We start from the raw sequence: 15586 nt of genomic DNA on the forward strand, positions 1-15586 counted from the left end.
GTCTGAATATAAATCCACTTTTCTTCATTCCCCCTGCTGTTGAAGCAGAAAGCTATGCTAAATATGCATTGAAGTGAAGTATCAGGCTTAATTGATTTGGGGTAGTAACTGCCGAAACAAGCAAGCTACACCCATGCTTATTTGTTTACCCAGACTATGTAATTCAGTCCTTGTTGGTTGTTTGAATATAAATCTTTTCATTCATTCCCCCCTGCCGTTGAAGCAGAGAGCTACGTTGGATAAGCAGAGAGCTACGTTGGATATGCATTGAAAGTGAAGTATCAGACTTATTTGGTTTGGGGTAGTAACCGCCGTAACAAGCCAGCTACTCCCCGCTTTTTGTGAATGCAAATCCATTTTTTTTGCCACATTTCCTCTTGCCATTGAAGCATAGAGCAATGTTGGAGTCGCATTAACCATTATGTGTGATTTTGCAGTGATGTGAGAGGAGGAGTGTTGTGTGAGTTTTTTTGGGGGTGGGGGCTCGTCTTTGTGTGGTAGGTGGTGGGGGGTGTGTGGTTGTCGGATATGCTTTATTGAACAGCCAAGTTTTGAGGTTTGTTTTTTTTTTGAATGAGTATGTTGTAGGGTCGAGCCTGAGCTGGGGCGGTAGACTGTTCCAGAGTGTTGGACTGCGACTGTTATGGCTCGCTCTCTTGTTGAGGTTAGGTGGGCCATTTTTAGTGGGGGAGTTGGAAGGAGTCCAGTGTTGGGGGAACGGAGTGTTCTCTGGGCAGGTTGGAAGTGCATGGTAGGGCTCATCCAGTTGAATTTAACGGTGTATAGTGTTTTGTGGATGAGTGTTAGGGCTTTGTAATGAATCCTGTGAGGGATGGGTAGCTAGTGTAGATTTTTGAGGATTGGTGAGATGTGTTTAGATCTTTTGGTGTATGAGAGTGATCTTGCTGCTGCATTTTGTAGTAGTTGTAGTGGCTTTAGGGAATTAGATGGGAGGCCAAGGAGTAGGGTATTGCAATAGTCGAGTTTGGAAAATAGTAGTGCTTGGAGTACTGTTCGATAGTCATGGACATAGAGTTGTGGTTTGATTTTTTTTTTTTTTTTTTTTATCTGGAGCTTGAAGAAACCATCTTTTATTATTGATTTGATATGTTTCTTCAAGCTGAGCTCGCTGTCGATGAGTACTCAGATCTCTGACTGAGGAGGTCGTGTTACTGTTTGTGGTATGAGATGAGTTGTTGTCTTTGAGGGTTGAGGTGGTCTTGTTGTTGATGTGGCGTATTTCTGTTTTGTTGGGATTGAGGTTGAGGGACATTTGTGAGAGAAGCTGTGTTATCTTCTGGAGGTGGATGTCCCAGATTTTTAGTGTGTTTGTGATGGTTTCTTTTATGGGGAGTAGGATCTGAACATCGTCGGCGTATAAGAAGGTTAGATTTAGATTGGATGGCAGCGTACATAGGGGGAGGATGTAGATGTTGAAAAGGGTTGAGGATAGAGATGAGCCTTGAGGTACTCCATGAGTGAGGGGAATTTGTTTGGATTCAGCCGAGTTAATCCTGACTTTGTATGAGCGGTTTGTCAGGTATGATTTGAACCACTTAAGTGTGGTATTGCCGAGGCCTATGTCATTTAGTCTGTTTAGTAGAGTTTCATGATTGACAGTGTCAAAGGCGGCAGAGATGTCGAGCAGGATGAGGATGTATGATTGTCCATGGTCGAAGCCTCTGATGATGTGGTCAGTGAGGGATAAAAGGAGTGTTTCAGTGTGAAAGTGTTTTCTGAAGCCATGTTGATATGGAGGTAGGAGATTACGATTTTCCAGGTGCTCGCTGAGTTGACTGTTGACAATTTTTTCGAGGATTTTGGCGATGAAGGGAAGGTTGGAAATGGGTTGGTAGTTTGAAGGGTCGGCTATGTTGAGGTGTGGTTTTTTGAGGATTGGTTTGATGCTGGTGCATTTCAGAGCGTCAGGGAAGATTCCTTATTCTAGTGAGATATTAACTATATGTGCTATGGGTCTGGCTATGGTGTTTGGTATTTGCTTTAGGAGTTTTATGGGAATGGGGTTGATGGGGTGTGCAGCTGGGTTAAGTTTTTGTATTATTGATTCTACTTCGGATGAGGTGACTGTTTCGAATTGGGTCCAGATTGGTGTGGTAAGGTGTGCTGAATTAGTGCATGTTGGTGTGTGTGGGGGTTGGCGGCGATAATTGTAGTGATTTTATTGCGGAAGAAATTGGCTAGTTCATCACATGTTCTGGAGGAGTCTTCTAGTAGAGGTGAGTTGGGGGGTAGGTTAAAGGATTGAGAGGTTCTGGCAACATAAAGTAGAGGGCAACTATACATGATGATTGTACTATTCTGTGATGCATAATAGTTTAATTTGAAACACATTAAAAATAAACATATGTTTTGTCTGATCGTTCATGCTTTCTTAAAATGCTAGACATCTTACAAATTCTGCCAGGGGTACGTAAACTTATAAGCACAACTGTATACTCTGGAAGAGAGAAGAGACAGAAGAAATATGATACAAACTTTCAAATAACTGAAACGAATTGATGCATACAAATCAAATCTATTCTGATAGAAAGGAAGCTGTAAAACTAGGGGTCTCGATTTGAAACTCCAAGGGGAAGACTCAGGACCAACGTCAGGAAATATTTCTTGAAAAACCAAGCAAAACCAGGGACACGGACAAGGAGAAAAGCAGAAATGAGCAGGAGACAAGAGATGGAACCAGGAGCAGGAAAACACAGACAACAGAGGCCAGGCAGGAACATGCAGGAAATAAATCAGAGAAAAGCAGGAATGCTGATGCAACTAGCACTGAAGGAATGCAGGAGATTTGTTGCAAAGGCGCCAGCAAGCAGAAGCATGGAGTTTTAAATGGTCCACTGTCCATATCATCATCTACTGGCACCACGGCCAAGTTCCCACTATAGTATCAATAAGTGAAGAGGAGAGGCGCGCGTGCGCACCTAAGGAGAAGTAGCACAAAATGGAGATAGCGGTGTCTTGCCACAATGGTCTGGGTAGATGAAGCTGGCTGCAGGACAGCCCCACAATCAACCCATTGTTTCAGCTTTTTGCAATATGAATTCCCAAAGTTAGTGCCTTTGATGACAGTTTTCAGTTAAGACTTTTGATAGTATTAGGAGGATTTTTGAGTGCACTGGGTATTTTCTTTACTTTAGATGCCACTTCATATTCCATTGCTAGAGCATTTTCATTTTCTGTTACAGAAAAGGCATTCTGTATCATTTTGTACATAGCCCAGGAAACATGCTGTCTTGTCAGGTGCCAAAATACAGACATTACATAGAGACTATTGAAAATACTTGAGCCTAGTGACTACTATCCAATGCTGCTCATCCATGGTCAGGATTGAGGATGGGTGAACAAAGCCCTAAGGAAAGTTTAAGTAGTCAGATAAAGTGATCTTTAAACACTAAGGCCTAAAAAATCCAACACTTACCCTCGGAGAGTCCACTGCCGACCACGAGGCTTCGGCGCCGTCCACCCGCCGCCAGAACACGCCCCCAGCCAGTCCCCCTCCTGGGACCAGCCAACCACAGCGAACCAGAGGCAGGCCCTAGAGGCCTTTAAATTCTCACCACACTTCGGCGCTTCCCTTCTCAGACCGGCGACCGCGACGCTGCCACCGCCACGACCGACGACCGCATCGAGGGCAGGCCTGCGCGATCGGCGCCGCAGACCCACCGGGGTAAGGCCTAAAAAATCCAACACTTACCCTTGGAGGGTCCACCGCCAACCACGAGGCTTCGGCGCCGTCCACTCATCGCCAGAACACGCCCCCAGCCAGTCCCTCCTGGGACTGGCTGGGGGCGTGTTCTGGCGGCGACTCGTGGTGCCGAAGCCCTAGAGGCCTTTAAATTCTCACCACACTTTGGCACCGCACGCCGAGCGTCGCACGACAAAGGGGCCTGCCCCTTTGTGCGCCCCTTCGTGCAGCCCCGCCGGGCAGCAACAAATCCCTAAGCTCTCCTACCAGCAACAAATCCCTAAGCTCTCCTACCAAGCCATCACCATACCAGAGCAAAAAGAGCTAGCCTTTGACCCTTCACAAGCTGGAAATCATTCTCAACCCTAGCAACCTCTCCAGAACTTCCCTCTCTTTCCCCTATAAGGACAACTCCTTGGAGACAGAAGATCCTGCCTGCCTGGAATCCTACACCCACAAAACCCTACAGGGCTAGGCCTTCACTCCCAGTACCTCCACGAGGCACGTTCTACCATCCTCCACCGCCCTCTACTCGGTTTCAACTACAAGCTACCACATTATCAACAATGTTCAACCGCCCACGCACCTACAAATCCCTCATCCCAATCATGATTTCCCCCACCACACAGTTTTTAGGACTTACTCTTTTCACTATCATCCTGTTCAACTCCCAATCGCTCACCAACAAAACTTTAATACTCAATGACCTACTGCAGGACTCAACCCCAGACTTTTGCACCATTACAGAAAAATGGCTCAAATCCTCGGACGTCGCCCTCATTAACCAATTACCAACACAGACCTACGATTTTTTCTCTATCCCAATACAAAAAAAAAAAGAGGAGGGGGTATCTTCCTAGCCGACAAAAAGTTCCTGAGATTTACACACTACCCAATCTACGCAACCACCAAACTAGAAACAGGATTGTTCAAATCAGAACATCTCCAAATCCTCCTAGTCTATGCACCTCCAGGCCTGCTAGAGTCTGATGCCTCTCCCATTCTCGAAATTATAGCTTCTCACCTAAACCTAGACTCTCCTGCTATAATCTTGGGAGACTTCAACTTACATGTTGACAAAGTCCCCATCTCAACAAACTGCGAAGCTTTCCTCAGCGCAATGTCAGCAATGGGTTTCAAACAACAAATCAATACACCAACTCACAAAGCGGGTCATACGCTGGACCTTTTCTTTACAAACTCCGGCATTTCACAAACCAAACAACCAGTGTGCAAACAAGTTCCATGGTCAGATCACTCATTAATCTCCACCACTTTCTCTCTGATACAACCGGGATCTAATCACTACTCCAGACCATCATTCCTCTACAGGAAAACTTGCGCCTCGGAACACCTCATCAAGCTCCTAGCCCCAGATCTCTCACACATTGACGTCTCCACGCCCAACTCAGCCCTCCAATCCTGGTCCAAAATAACAGAATCAGTAGCAAATACACTATGTCCTCTGACAACAAAGAAGTTTACACAAAATGCGTCCAAAAGACAACCCTGGTTTAATGACGAACTGCGAAAACTCAAACATCTACTTCGTCAGAAAGAAAGAAAATGGCGTAAAGCCCCCTCACCATCTGACTACAAAAGCTCTCTCCACTTATACAAAAGCATCACACTGAAAACCAAAAGAGACTACTATGCCCTTAAGATTCACCACCTCATCTTTGACTCTAAAGCTCTTTTCACTTTTGTTTCCAGTCTCACAAAAGCTATCACTCCAGATATCTGTCTAAATTGAGATGGGACTAAATAGGATTTTTCGTAATTGATGAGAAATCCTAGAGAAATTAGAGTGTGTAGGGTCAAATTGAGGGACGACCGAGCGGCTTGCTGGGTTGGAGCCCTGATTAACCAGTCGTCCAGATAGGGGTAGACGTGAACACCTTCTTTCCTGAGAAAAGCTGCGACAACCACAAGACATTTGGTAAAGACTCGTGGTGCCGAAGCTAGGCCGAACGGAAGCACGCGGTATTCATAGTGCTTTGGGCCTACTAAAAACCTGAGGTACTTGCGATGAGCTGGAGTTATCGCAATCTGTGTGTATGCGTCCTGAAGGTCCAGAGAGCAGAGCCAGTCTCCTCTTTGCAGAAGAGGTAAAAGTGAGCCCAAGGTTACCATCTTGAACTTTTCTCGCTGTAGGTACTTGTTGAGAGCACGTAGGTCCGGAATTGGACGAACTCCCCCGGATTTTTTGGGGATCAAAAAGTACCGGGAATAGAACCCCAGGCTTTGCTGCGAGAATGGGACGGGTTCTATTGCTCTTAACTGGAGAAGAAGGGATACCTCCTGCTCCAGAAGGACAGAATGGTCAGATACTCTCCATGCTTGCAGAGGTGGTGAGTCTGGAGGAAGAGCAAGAAAGTTTAGGTGGTAACCCTGAGCAATGATTGCTAGCACCCATTGGTCAGTTGTGATTGATTGTCACATGCCGTGAAAGCGGCACAATCGACCTCCCATTGGTATGCTTGGCAGAGGAATCAGGCTGCTGCTCTCCAAGTGAAAGTCAAAAACTTGAAGCAGGCCCCGGCTGGGGAGCTGCTTGCGGCTTTTGCTTTCGGGCCTGGCGAGGCTGCAGGGTTAGTGCCATGCTGGGCATGCCCAGTAGGGGCCAGTCAAAGTTCTGGAAAATTTGACAGAAGTTTTCCGTGATTGGGCTCCATCATGATGTCACCCATATGTGAGGACTACCATCCTGCTTGTCCTGTGAGAAAAGCACTTTACCCGTGGAATTGGTCTTTTGAAAATTGCTATAACATATGCCTTTGATTTGTTCAGAAGGTTTTTTGCCCGCATTAGGTGCAAAACATACTGCTATAGTATTTGAAGGAAAATATTTGAATTCCTGAAAACATGGGATAAGAATAGGAGATTTCTGAGGGAGTGGAAGGGACTGTAGAAATAAGTAGTTGTGGATGAGCAGACAAGATAGGTCAAATGGTCATTTTATGCCATCACATTTCTATGCTTCAACCTGCTAGTATAGTCAGGTGAAAAATGTCATATGTTGAAGAGAAAATAGAAGGGGGAAGTAAAAGGGAAGAGAACATATGGGAAAAAAGAGAAGAAATAGAATATAAGATAAAAAACAACACAAGCTAGGGAGAACAAAGAGGGGAAGTAAATTACATATGTCGTAAATTTCAGGAACTCTGGCTTGAGTTCCTTGGGTAGGTTATATGCTAAGTAGCCATCGTAAGGACTGCGACTGCACTTTTTAGGCCTAGCCATAGAAACAGCTAAATGCGAGAAAATTGAAAATGACGTAGCAACATCATGCTAGGAAAATAATTAAATATATACTTTAGTAGCTAAAGCATTACCATATATAATAATACTTAAGAGTTGTTTACCACAAAGTTAACCGTTATGATGTAGGGAACACATAAGCTTATGCATAGGTATGAGTTACACGAATTAGGTATACGTTTGTGGAAGTCATTGAATATCGATGAATATGCAAATAAAGTGTGAAAATACTGACAGCTGATTTGCTTATTGCTTGCTATCAATGTTTTAAGATCATTTATATGATGTGAATTTCTTCTGTGCCACTCAGAGCTGTCATATTCTGGGTTGCTGTCAGTGACCTGTTATATCTGTCTGTGCACGATCAGATAATAAAATAAGAAAGTTGCTTATTGCATTCTCTCTCATTGGTGATTACAATTTTTTTTTTTTTTTTTTTTTTACAAACTTTTAAATTGGTACAGACAGCAAGGACAAGAGGCCTCCCAGGGAAATCCATGAGGTTTTCCTTAAAGAGATTTTCCATACATAGGGGGTTGGAATGGAAGGGACTCCATATGATAAAGGTTGAGAACCACTGTACTAAAGATTAAACCCAAAAAAATAAATAGCAAAACTAAAGAACTGTTCCATATGGAGAGCAAAGAATTGTGGTTGTTGTGTTAGCCTACTTGGATAACTAGAAATAAGGGTCAAAGAGATACAGGTGATACTTTTTTGTTGGGCTAACTAAATACATCTGAGACCAGTTTTGAGAGATATCCACCATTCTCAGGTCATTGAAGAAATTGCACAGTTACATTGAGCTTAAATAGAACAGAGCCAGCGAGGATGATCAAACACTGAAAAAAACACAAAAGGAACCCATAAGAACAGTGTCTTTCTCATTCAGAAAGTCTTTTTATGTTTGATCATCTTAGCTGACTCTGTACTACTTAAATCCAGTTCAACTACTCTATCTCTTCACTGACCTGATGAAGAGAGGATAACTTGAGAGCTAACCACAAATGTATTTAGTTAGTCCAATAAAAAAGGTACAACCTACAACTTAGTGATTGAGTCTTACTTCCACAAAAGGAAAACAGAAGTAGACGAATTCTGTTTTTACATTACATAGTAATGTATATAGTGGAGGTTCTTATTTTTCACTTAACATTTTTTATTTTTAGAGAGAACAAATAGCACTTGCAGCCCTGTAAAAAGTAAACAGAAATCACTCACTGCCTGGATACAACAAATGCTAAAGAAGTCACACAGGTTCAATTGATAAGGCAGAGCAAATAGTGCAGGTGTGTAACACAGACCAGCACCTCACCTCTACAAACATTACAAGTGCCTTATTACTGTAAATGGCATGGAAAAATTGATTGGCAGGATAGAGAATGAGATGTTGGGCATATTTTCCCCCCCATACTGGTTGTGGCATCTATCTAGACAGCAGGGAACTCCAATAGCAGGCTGTACAAAAAGAAAATATCTCCCAGCTACTGACAGGCCAATGCAATATAAGGCACGGAGGTCAGTGTGCCACTAAAAATGTGGTTATAGATGAGTTTGGATGCGCTAGATTTACACTCGATGCAATACTGTGATCAGCGCGTCCAAAACGTGCGACCAAACCAGCGCATGGTTAATAGCGCTCATCACATGCAAATTCCATGTAGATGAGGCTATTAGCTGTAACCACCTGATTTTAAAAGATTCCCGCATGGCCAATGCACTCATTCTAACGAGGCAAATTTAACGCTAGCCCCGGGAGCTGGTGTTAAGCTTTGCCACAATCAAGGGCTCTACAAAAATAAAAAAAATTTAAAAAATCCTGCTTTCTGTGGTTCCTCCTATTAGTATCATCACGATACAAAATAGGAGGAACCATAGAAAGCAGCATCACGCAAAAAATAAAACTAAGGAAAAAAATTTCTGAACATCCAATATACATGCACAATATACACGGTCCAGGCCGTGTATATTGTGCATGTTTTTTGTGCTGGCAGCTGGAGAAACGGAAGCTCGTATTGAGCATCCGTTTTCCTAACCTGCTCTGACAGCCACGTCTCCTAAGCGCAAGATGCAGAGGAGGAACTAAGGATGGACAATTTCCCTTAGTACCTCCTTTTTGACGCGGCAGCTCATTATTCTATTGCATGGCGCGCCCGGGAGAGATGGGTGGGCGAGTGTTAGGAAAGTGGGTGCCGATATTGCATCGGCATGCGAATGAGTAGACACAATCATGCCAACCTAGAAAAAATATGCAGACACAGACAGAATTTAAGAATTAGAACAGCACACTGCAAACTACTACTTACTGAAGTCTAGCATTCTCTACTGCACTGAATGATCCTGTACAGCTTCTGTTCATCCTCATATACACCTATTCTGACTCTCCTCGTATAATGCTGTACACAGTCAGTGTTAAATGCAAATATGACATGCTTATAAAAGCTGTGGCATTGTCCATAACCCCCACTTGCAATCTAACCTGAAAAGTGTTGCTACAAGCAACTCTGCAGGAGACAAGCATTCTGCCCTTTCATACAGAAACACCGCAGTGTACAGGGCGTGAGATCCTGTTGCTTAGGCTAAAACTCCCAGCAGGCTTTGGACCGAAATTTCCCCACAGAATGTTACAAAACCATTTAGTAAATCAGATCCTTTGTGCCCATCTGGATAGATTCTGACAAGTTTGTTTGCTCCTTCAAAAAAATGTAGCATCCACAATATATGCAGAAAAGGCACAAGTGCCTTCAATTTTGGGCATTCTCACACTTCATTTACATTTGTGTTTGTTGTTGTTCCCTAACACACTGTACCTTACAACAGTTTAAATAAACTGTTCAATTTATGAGCAAGACATCTCTCATCTCACCTAAGAGAGACTGAGGGACACAGCTTGGTTTTTGCTTACCAGTGAGGGCAGTTCCTTGTAGCATGTCTGTCTGAGACTGGAGCTCCGCTTCACTAAGTACCCGCAGTACAGAGTTGGCAGGGTCCCTGCCCCAAATACGCCTGGGTTGCTCCCCTACGTCCAGTTTAATAACTCCTCCCACTGTCAGGTCTGCGGGAAAAAAACAAAATGGAAAGAGGTCTGAAAACAACTGCACCATGGACAAAATGCCATAGAAAATCAAGCTGTTTCACTTATTAATAGGTATCAGAAATCCCCTCACACTACTTCTCAGTTTTTCACTCAGTGAGCAGTTTTAGCTATCAGTGGTGACTCAGATTCATCCAGAAATTATGTTTTTAAACCTGAAGTCTCTGTTTTTTCTATTCATTTCAAAACTACTGTTGCATATGAACTTTACACATTCTATAATGCAGAGGTCTAGCAGCCATATTGGTTCTCAAAAAAGCTGGATTCTTTGCAGATAGTGAAACCTTTCAATGAACCCAATATAAAGTAAAGTTGCTTACCTGTAACAGGTGTTCGCTGTAGAGAGGACAAATCATCCACACAATTGCAGGTGATATCATCTGAAGGCACAGAGTTCAAAAAGATCTTTCGAGCATATGTAAGGCTTCCCATGCAAGTCTCCTTCCTCTATACAACACATTAACTTTCAATGTGATGGTGAGGAAGGTGGGATTGTGTGGTTGACTTGCCCTGGTGACCAGAGAACATCTGTTACAGGCAAGCAACTTTGCTTTCTCCGTGGACAAGCAGCACAATCAGCCACAGAAGTGGAGACTTCCAACCTGAGGGCTGCTTGTATTCATTATATTATCATTTCAGCAATGGAATTTGCAACCTGGAGTTTAAAGAGGCTGATAAGAGAATTGAAGGACGTAGTTAAACAAGCTTTTAAAAGAGTTACTTGGTCAAAATCGCTATCCTGATGCGAAGCATTATCCAGAAAGTAATGAGCAATGAGAGAAGGCCAAGTGGTTGCTTTGCAAATTTTTTCTATGGAAGCAGAACAAAAATGGGCTAAAACAATCTACAGTAGCCCTGCCTTGATGTGCTTTTACTTTATTTAGAAAGCACTATCCTGACTGAGCATAACAGCAAGACATACAATCAGATATCCATGTGGAACGAGTTTGTTTTGTAACTAAAACTGTTTAAGTTAAAAGAAGACAAATAATTGAGAAGACTTTCTGTAAGACTTTCTTCTATTCAAAAAGAACAGTAAAGTTTTCCTGTAGTCCAAGGTACGAAGAGTCCCTTCGCTTTTACTTGTTTAGGGTCTAGAAAAAATTGTTGGAGAAACATGGGCTAATTTAAATGAAATTGAGACTACTTTAGGTAAATATTTTGGATGAGTTTTTACCACCACTCTGTTTTTATGAAATGTGCATAAATGTATAGTACAAAACAGAGGCTTGTAACTTGCTTACTCTGCATTCAGAGGTTACAACTAGCAAAAATAAATCTTCCATGACATTTTTGCTCTTCTGGTGCTATAGGCTCAAAGGAGAAATTAATACTTACCTGTTAATTTCCTTTCCTCTAAGGCAGGCAGGCCAATTCATACCAGTGTGTTATGGCACTCCTACCAGCAGATGGAGATGGAGTAAAGCTGACTCGCTAATGTCACCCTCATATAGCCCTGCCCCGACATCAGCCTGCCAGTATCTCTAGAAAAGCCAAACTGTGGACAAACTGATTATACTTGAACATGACTATTAACAGTCAACCACTCATGCTTCCAACCAACTGGGAAACACTGAGCTCAGCAAAAAAGGTTCACATCAACTAATCTAAGGGGCTGGTTATGTCACTTACCAGTCCTTCAAATGAATGAACAGAAATAACACACTCTTCATCGTCTGCAGGTCAAGGCCAAACTAAAAGCAACTAGGCAGCCTAGGGTGTATTGTGGATTGGCCTGCCTTCCTTAGAGAAAAGGAAATTATCAAGTAAGTAGTAATTTCTCCTTCCTCTGCACTCAGGAGGGCTAGTCTACACCGGTGAGACGTACCAAAGATAATCCCAAAAAGGATGGGAGGCTGCTCACAGTTATGTCAACACCACACGCATGAAAGCTGTGTCCTCCTGAGCCCTAACATCAATGCTTGGAGAAAGTGTATAAGGAGGACCATGTCACTGCCCAGCAAATCTCGATGGGAGACGACAACCGAAGCTCTACCCACAAAACTGCCTGAGCTTTACTGGAATGCGCTCTCACCTGTCTAGGTAATGGGTCATCTGCATCCACACAGGCGGCAGTGATGACGTCTTTCACCCAACGGGCTTTAGTCACCCACATCGCCTGTTCTCCTTGTTTACCTCCATCATGGAGCACAAACAGTTGATCAGACTTCCTGAAGGGACGAGTAATCTTCAACTACTACACCAGATGCTGCTTAACATCAAAGGCATGCCAAAGATGATAATCCTGCTCATCTCTATCCCTGTCCAGCATGTGCAGGGAAACAGATTGATTCAAATGAAACTCCGAAACCACTGAGCAAAAAAGAAGGTACAGTCCTAAGTTGTACCACTCCCACAGTCATTTGTAGAAACTGCTCACAGCAAGAAAGTTTGCAGCTTGGAGACCCGTAATGCCAAACAGATGGCTACCAGAAAAACTGTTTTCAAGGTGAGCAGCTGCAGAGAGATCACGCGGTGGCTGAAAGGTAGGACCTGCCAAAAACTGCGACCCAATTAAGATCCCAAAGAGGCACCAGTAGCCGCAAGGGAGAGCATAAATGCTTGACTCCCTTCATGAACCTGGACACATCTGGATGGGAAGACAAGGGTCTATCATTGACCTACCCCCTATAAAAAGCAAGAGCTTCTACCTGCACCTTCAGTGTGTTTAAGGCCAAGCCTTTAACCAAATCTCCCTGCAATAATTCCAACATCAGTGGAATTTCAACTTTAAGAGGGTGGGAACATCACCCCTCACACCAGCTCTTGAACACTCGCTAAACCCCAACATAAGCTAGAAATGCAGAAAACTTCCTGGCCCAGAGCAAAGTGGAAATCACTGCAGAAGAATAACTCTTCAGCAAATAAACCCTCTCAAGATCACATCGCAAGACAAAACAGACCTGGATCTTCATGCAGTATTTGGCCCCTAATGCAACTGATCCCTCCTGAGTGACAGTGAGAGGACTGTCCACCAGTAGCCTCTGAAGATCGGCATATCACAGCCTCCAGAAGTATGGTTTCAATCTGACTCACAATCTTCTGAATGACCCTGCCTAACATTGGCCATGGCACCCCACTCCACAGCCAAACCTGAATGAGAGCATTGATTTCAAGCGCTCTTGGATCTCTTCTGTGACTGCCATCAAATCCAGGTATGGCCAGCCCCAACGCATCACTATGAGTTGAAAGGCCTTGTTTGTCAACTCCCACTCTCCTGGGTCCAAGACCTGTCTGCTGAGGAAGTCGACCCATATATTGTCCTTCCTGGCAATGTGGGAGGTAGGTATGTCCTTAAGATGTTGTTCTGCCCACACCCTAAGGGAATCTACCTCCACCAACACCTGTTGGCTCCTAGTTCCACCTTGATGATTGATGTAAGTCACTGTTGTAGCATTATCCGACATTATCCTTACCGCTCAAGCTTCCAGCTGCTTGGTGAACTGCAAGAATGCTAGTTGAATTGCATGCACTTCCAAAGGCAAGTGGGGTCTCATTGTGTACTCCTGCGACTGCAGATTCTACTGGGAAAGCAATGCACGCTGAAGGATTCCACTGGGAAAGCAATGTACGCTGAAGGGGCCGCATGTGCGCCCTCACCCAGCAAACTACATCTAATGTGGCTGCCAGCGATCTCAGGACCTGCAGGTAAGATCACACCATCAGGTAAGTAGTCCTTCTAGGGGCCAGAACTTGAATAAGTAACTTTTGAATGTGACTCTCTGGCAGAAACACTCTTCCCTGCTCCATATCGAATCACATACCAAGATACTCTAGCATCTGAGACGGCCAAGAGCAGTTTAAAGCTAAGTTCACCACCCAGCTTTGCTCCTGAAGCAAGGAGATCACCTTGTGAGATGCCAAGTGATTCTTCTGCACTTTTGGCCCAAATCAACCAGTTGTCCAGATACGGATGTGCCAGAATGCCCTCCTTGGACAGAGACACCTCCTTGGACACACATCACCATGACCTTAGAGAAGGTCCTGGACACAGTAGCCAGACTTAAGGAAATGGCCTGAAATTGATAATGACATCCCAGAATGGTGAAGCATAGGAAACGATGCTCCTGACAAATGGGAATATGTAAACAAGTCTCCGTCAGATTGAGAGACAAGAGAAACCCGTTTGAACTGAAGTGAGTTACACGCAAATGTCTACTGACACCCTTCAGAGCCAGGATGGGCCGAAAGGCCACTTTTCCTTCTTGGGAACGACAAAATAATAGAATAGCAACCCATATTTCTGGGAACAGGAATTACAGCCTTCAAATCCAACAGCCTCAATTAACGTAGTCTCCACGGCCACTTTCTTCTGTAGAGAGTTGCATGGAGAAGCCATAAATGTATCCAGAGGAATTTAGGGAAATTCTAGAAAATAGCTATTCCTTATCTCCAGGACCCCTTAGTCCTTTGTAATCAGGGTTCATCTTTGATAAAAGAGAGATAGATGCTCGCCTATCTCCCGATTCAGTAGGTGAGCCCCCACACCTTCACTGAGAAGACTGAGATACTCCTCCTAATCTGGAGCCCACATCCTTATGAGGCTTCTTAGGCTGAAAGGACTGACATCTTCCGAAGGGTTGAGACTTTGCATTAGTTGCTCCTCTATAGTATGAAACTGATGGGAATCCCTGGAGCGGCCCTTGGCCCCAGAAGGACACTATGCTGCTTTCTTGTTCTCCAGCATTTGAAGAATGTTGTAAGACTGGACTTGGAAATAGTGTCTGCTGACCAGTTTCATAGCCACAACTAGTACTTAGCTGCTATCATGGAAGCCACCCCTCTAATGGCCGTCCACACAAAGTCACAGCCTGTATCAGCTAAGGATGTGGCTCCCGGTTCCATTACTGATCCACTATCAAACCACCTCCTTGGGTCTCCTGAGAGACATATAAACCAGCCCGAGGGACCAGGAAGCAGCAAGAAGCAATTTGCACTTTCATTGCCATGGTCTCAAAGTCCTGTTTAAGGTTGGCCTCAATCCTCCTATCCTATCTCCTCCTTCAACCAGGATGGTGGGTCATAAGAACATAAGAGCATGCCATACTGGGTCAGACCAAGGGTCCATCAAGCCCAGTATTATGTTTCCAACAGTGGCCAATCCAGGCCATAAGAACCTGGCAAGTACCCAAAAACTAAGTCTATCTCATGCTACTGATGCTAGTATTAATCAACTTAATTAATAGCAGGTAATGGACTTCTCCTCCAAGAACTTATCCATTCCTTTTTTAAACCCAGCTACACTAAATGCAGTAACCACATTTCCTGGCAACAAATTCCAGAGTTGAATTGTGCGTTGAGTGAAAAAGAACTTTCTCCAATTAGTTTTAAATGTGCCACATGCTAACTTCACGGAGTTCCCCCTAGTCTTTCTATTATCAAAAAGAGTAAATAACCGATTCACATTTACCCGTTCTATGCCTCTCATGACTTTAAACACCTCTATTATATCCCCCCTCAGCCGTCTTCTCCAAGCTGAACAGTCCTAACCTCTTTAGTCTTTCCTCATAGGGGAGCTGTTCCATCCC

General features: G+C 43.9%; 1 protein-coding gene across 1 annotated transcript in view; it reads right to left on the reverse strand.

The window, feature by feature from the left end:
* Positions 1-15586, reverse strand: part of NEK1 (NIMA related kinase 1) — a 328757-nt gene that overhangs the window by 118942 nt on the left and 194229 nt on the right. The window contains 1 exon segment of the mRNA XM_029573804.1: positions 9870-10019. Coding sequence (XP_029429664.1) covers positions 9870-10019 — 150 coding nt within the window.

The sequence above is a fragment of the Rhinatrema bivittatum genome, chromosome 1, assembly GCF_901001135.1.
Source record: "Rhinatrema bivittatum chromosome 1, aRhiBiv1.1, whole genome shotgun sequence".
Classification (NCBI taxonomy): Eukaryota; Metazoa; Chordata; class Amphibia; order Gymnophiona; family Rhinatrematidae; genus Rhinatrema; species Rhinatrema bivittatum.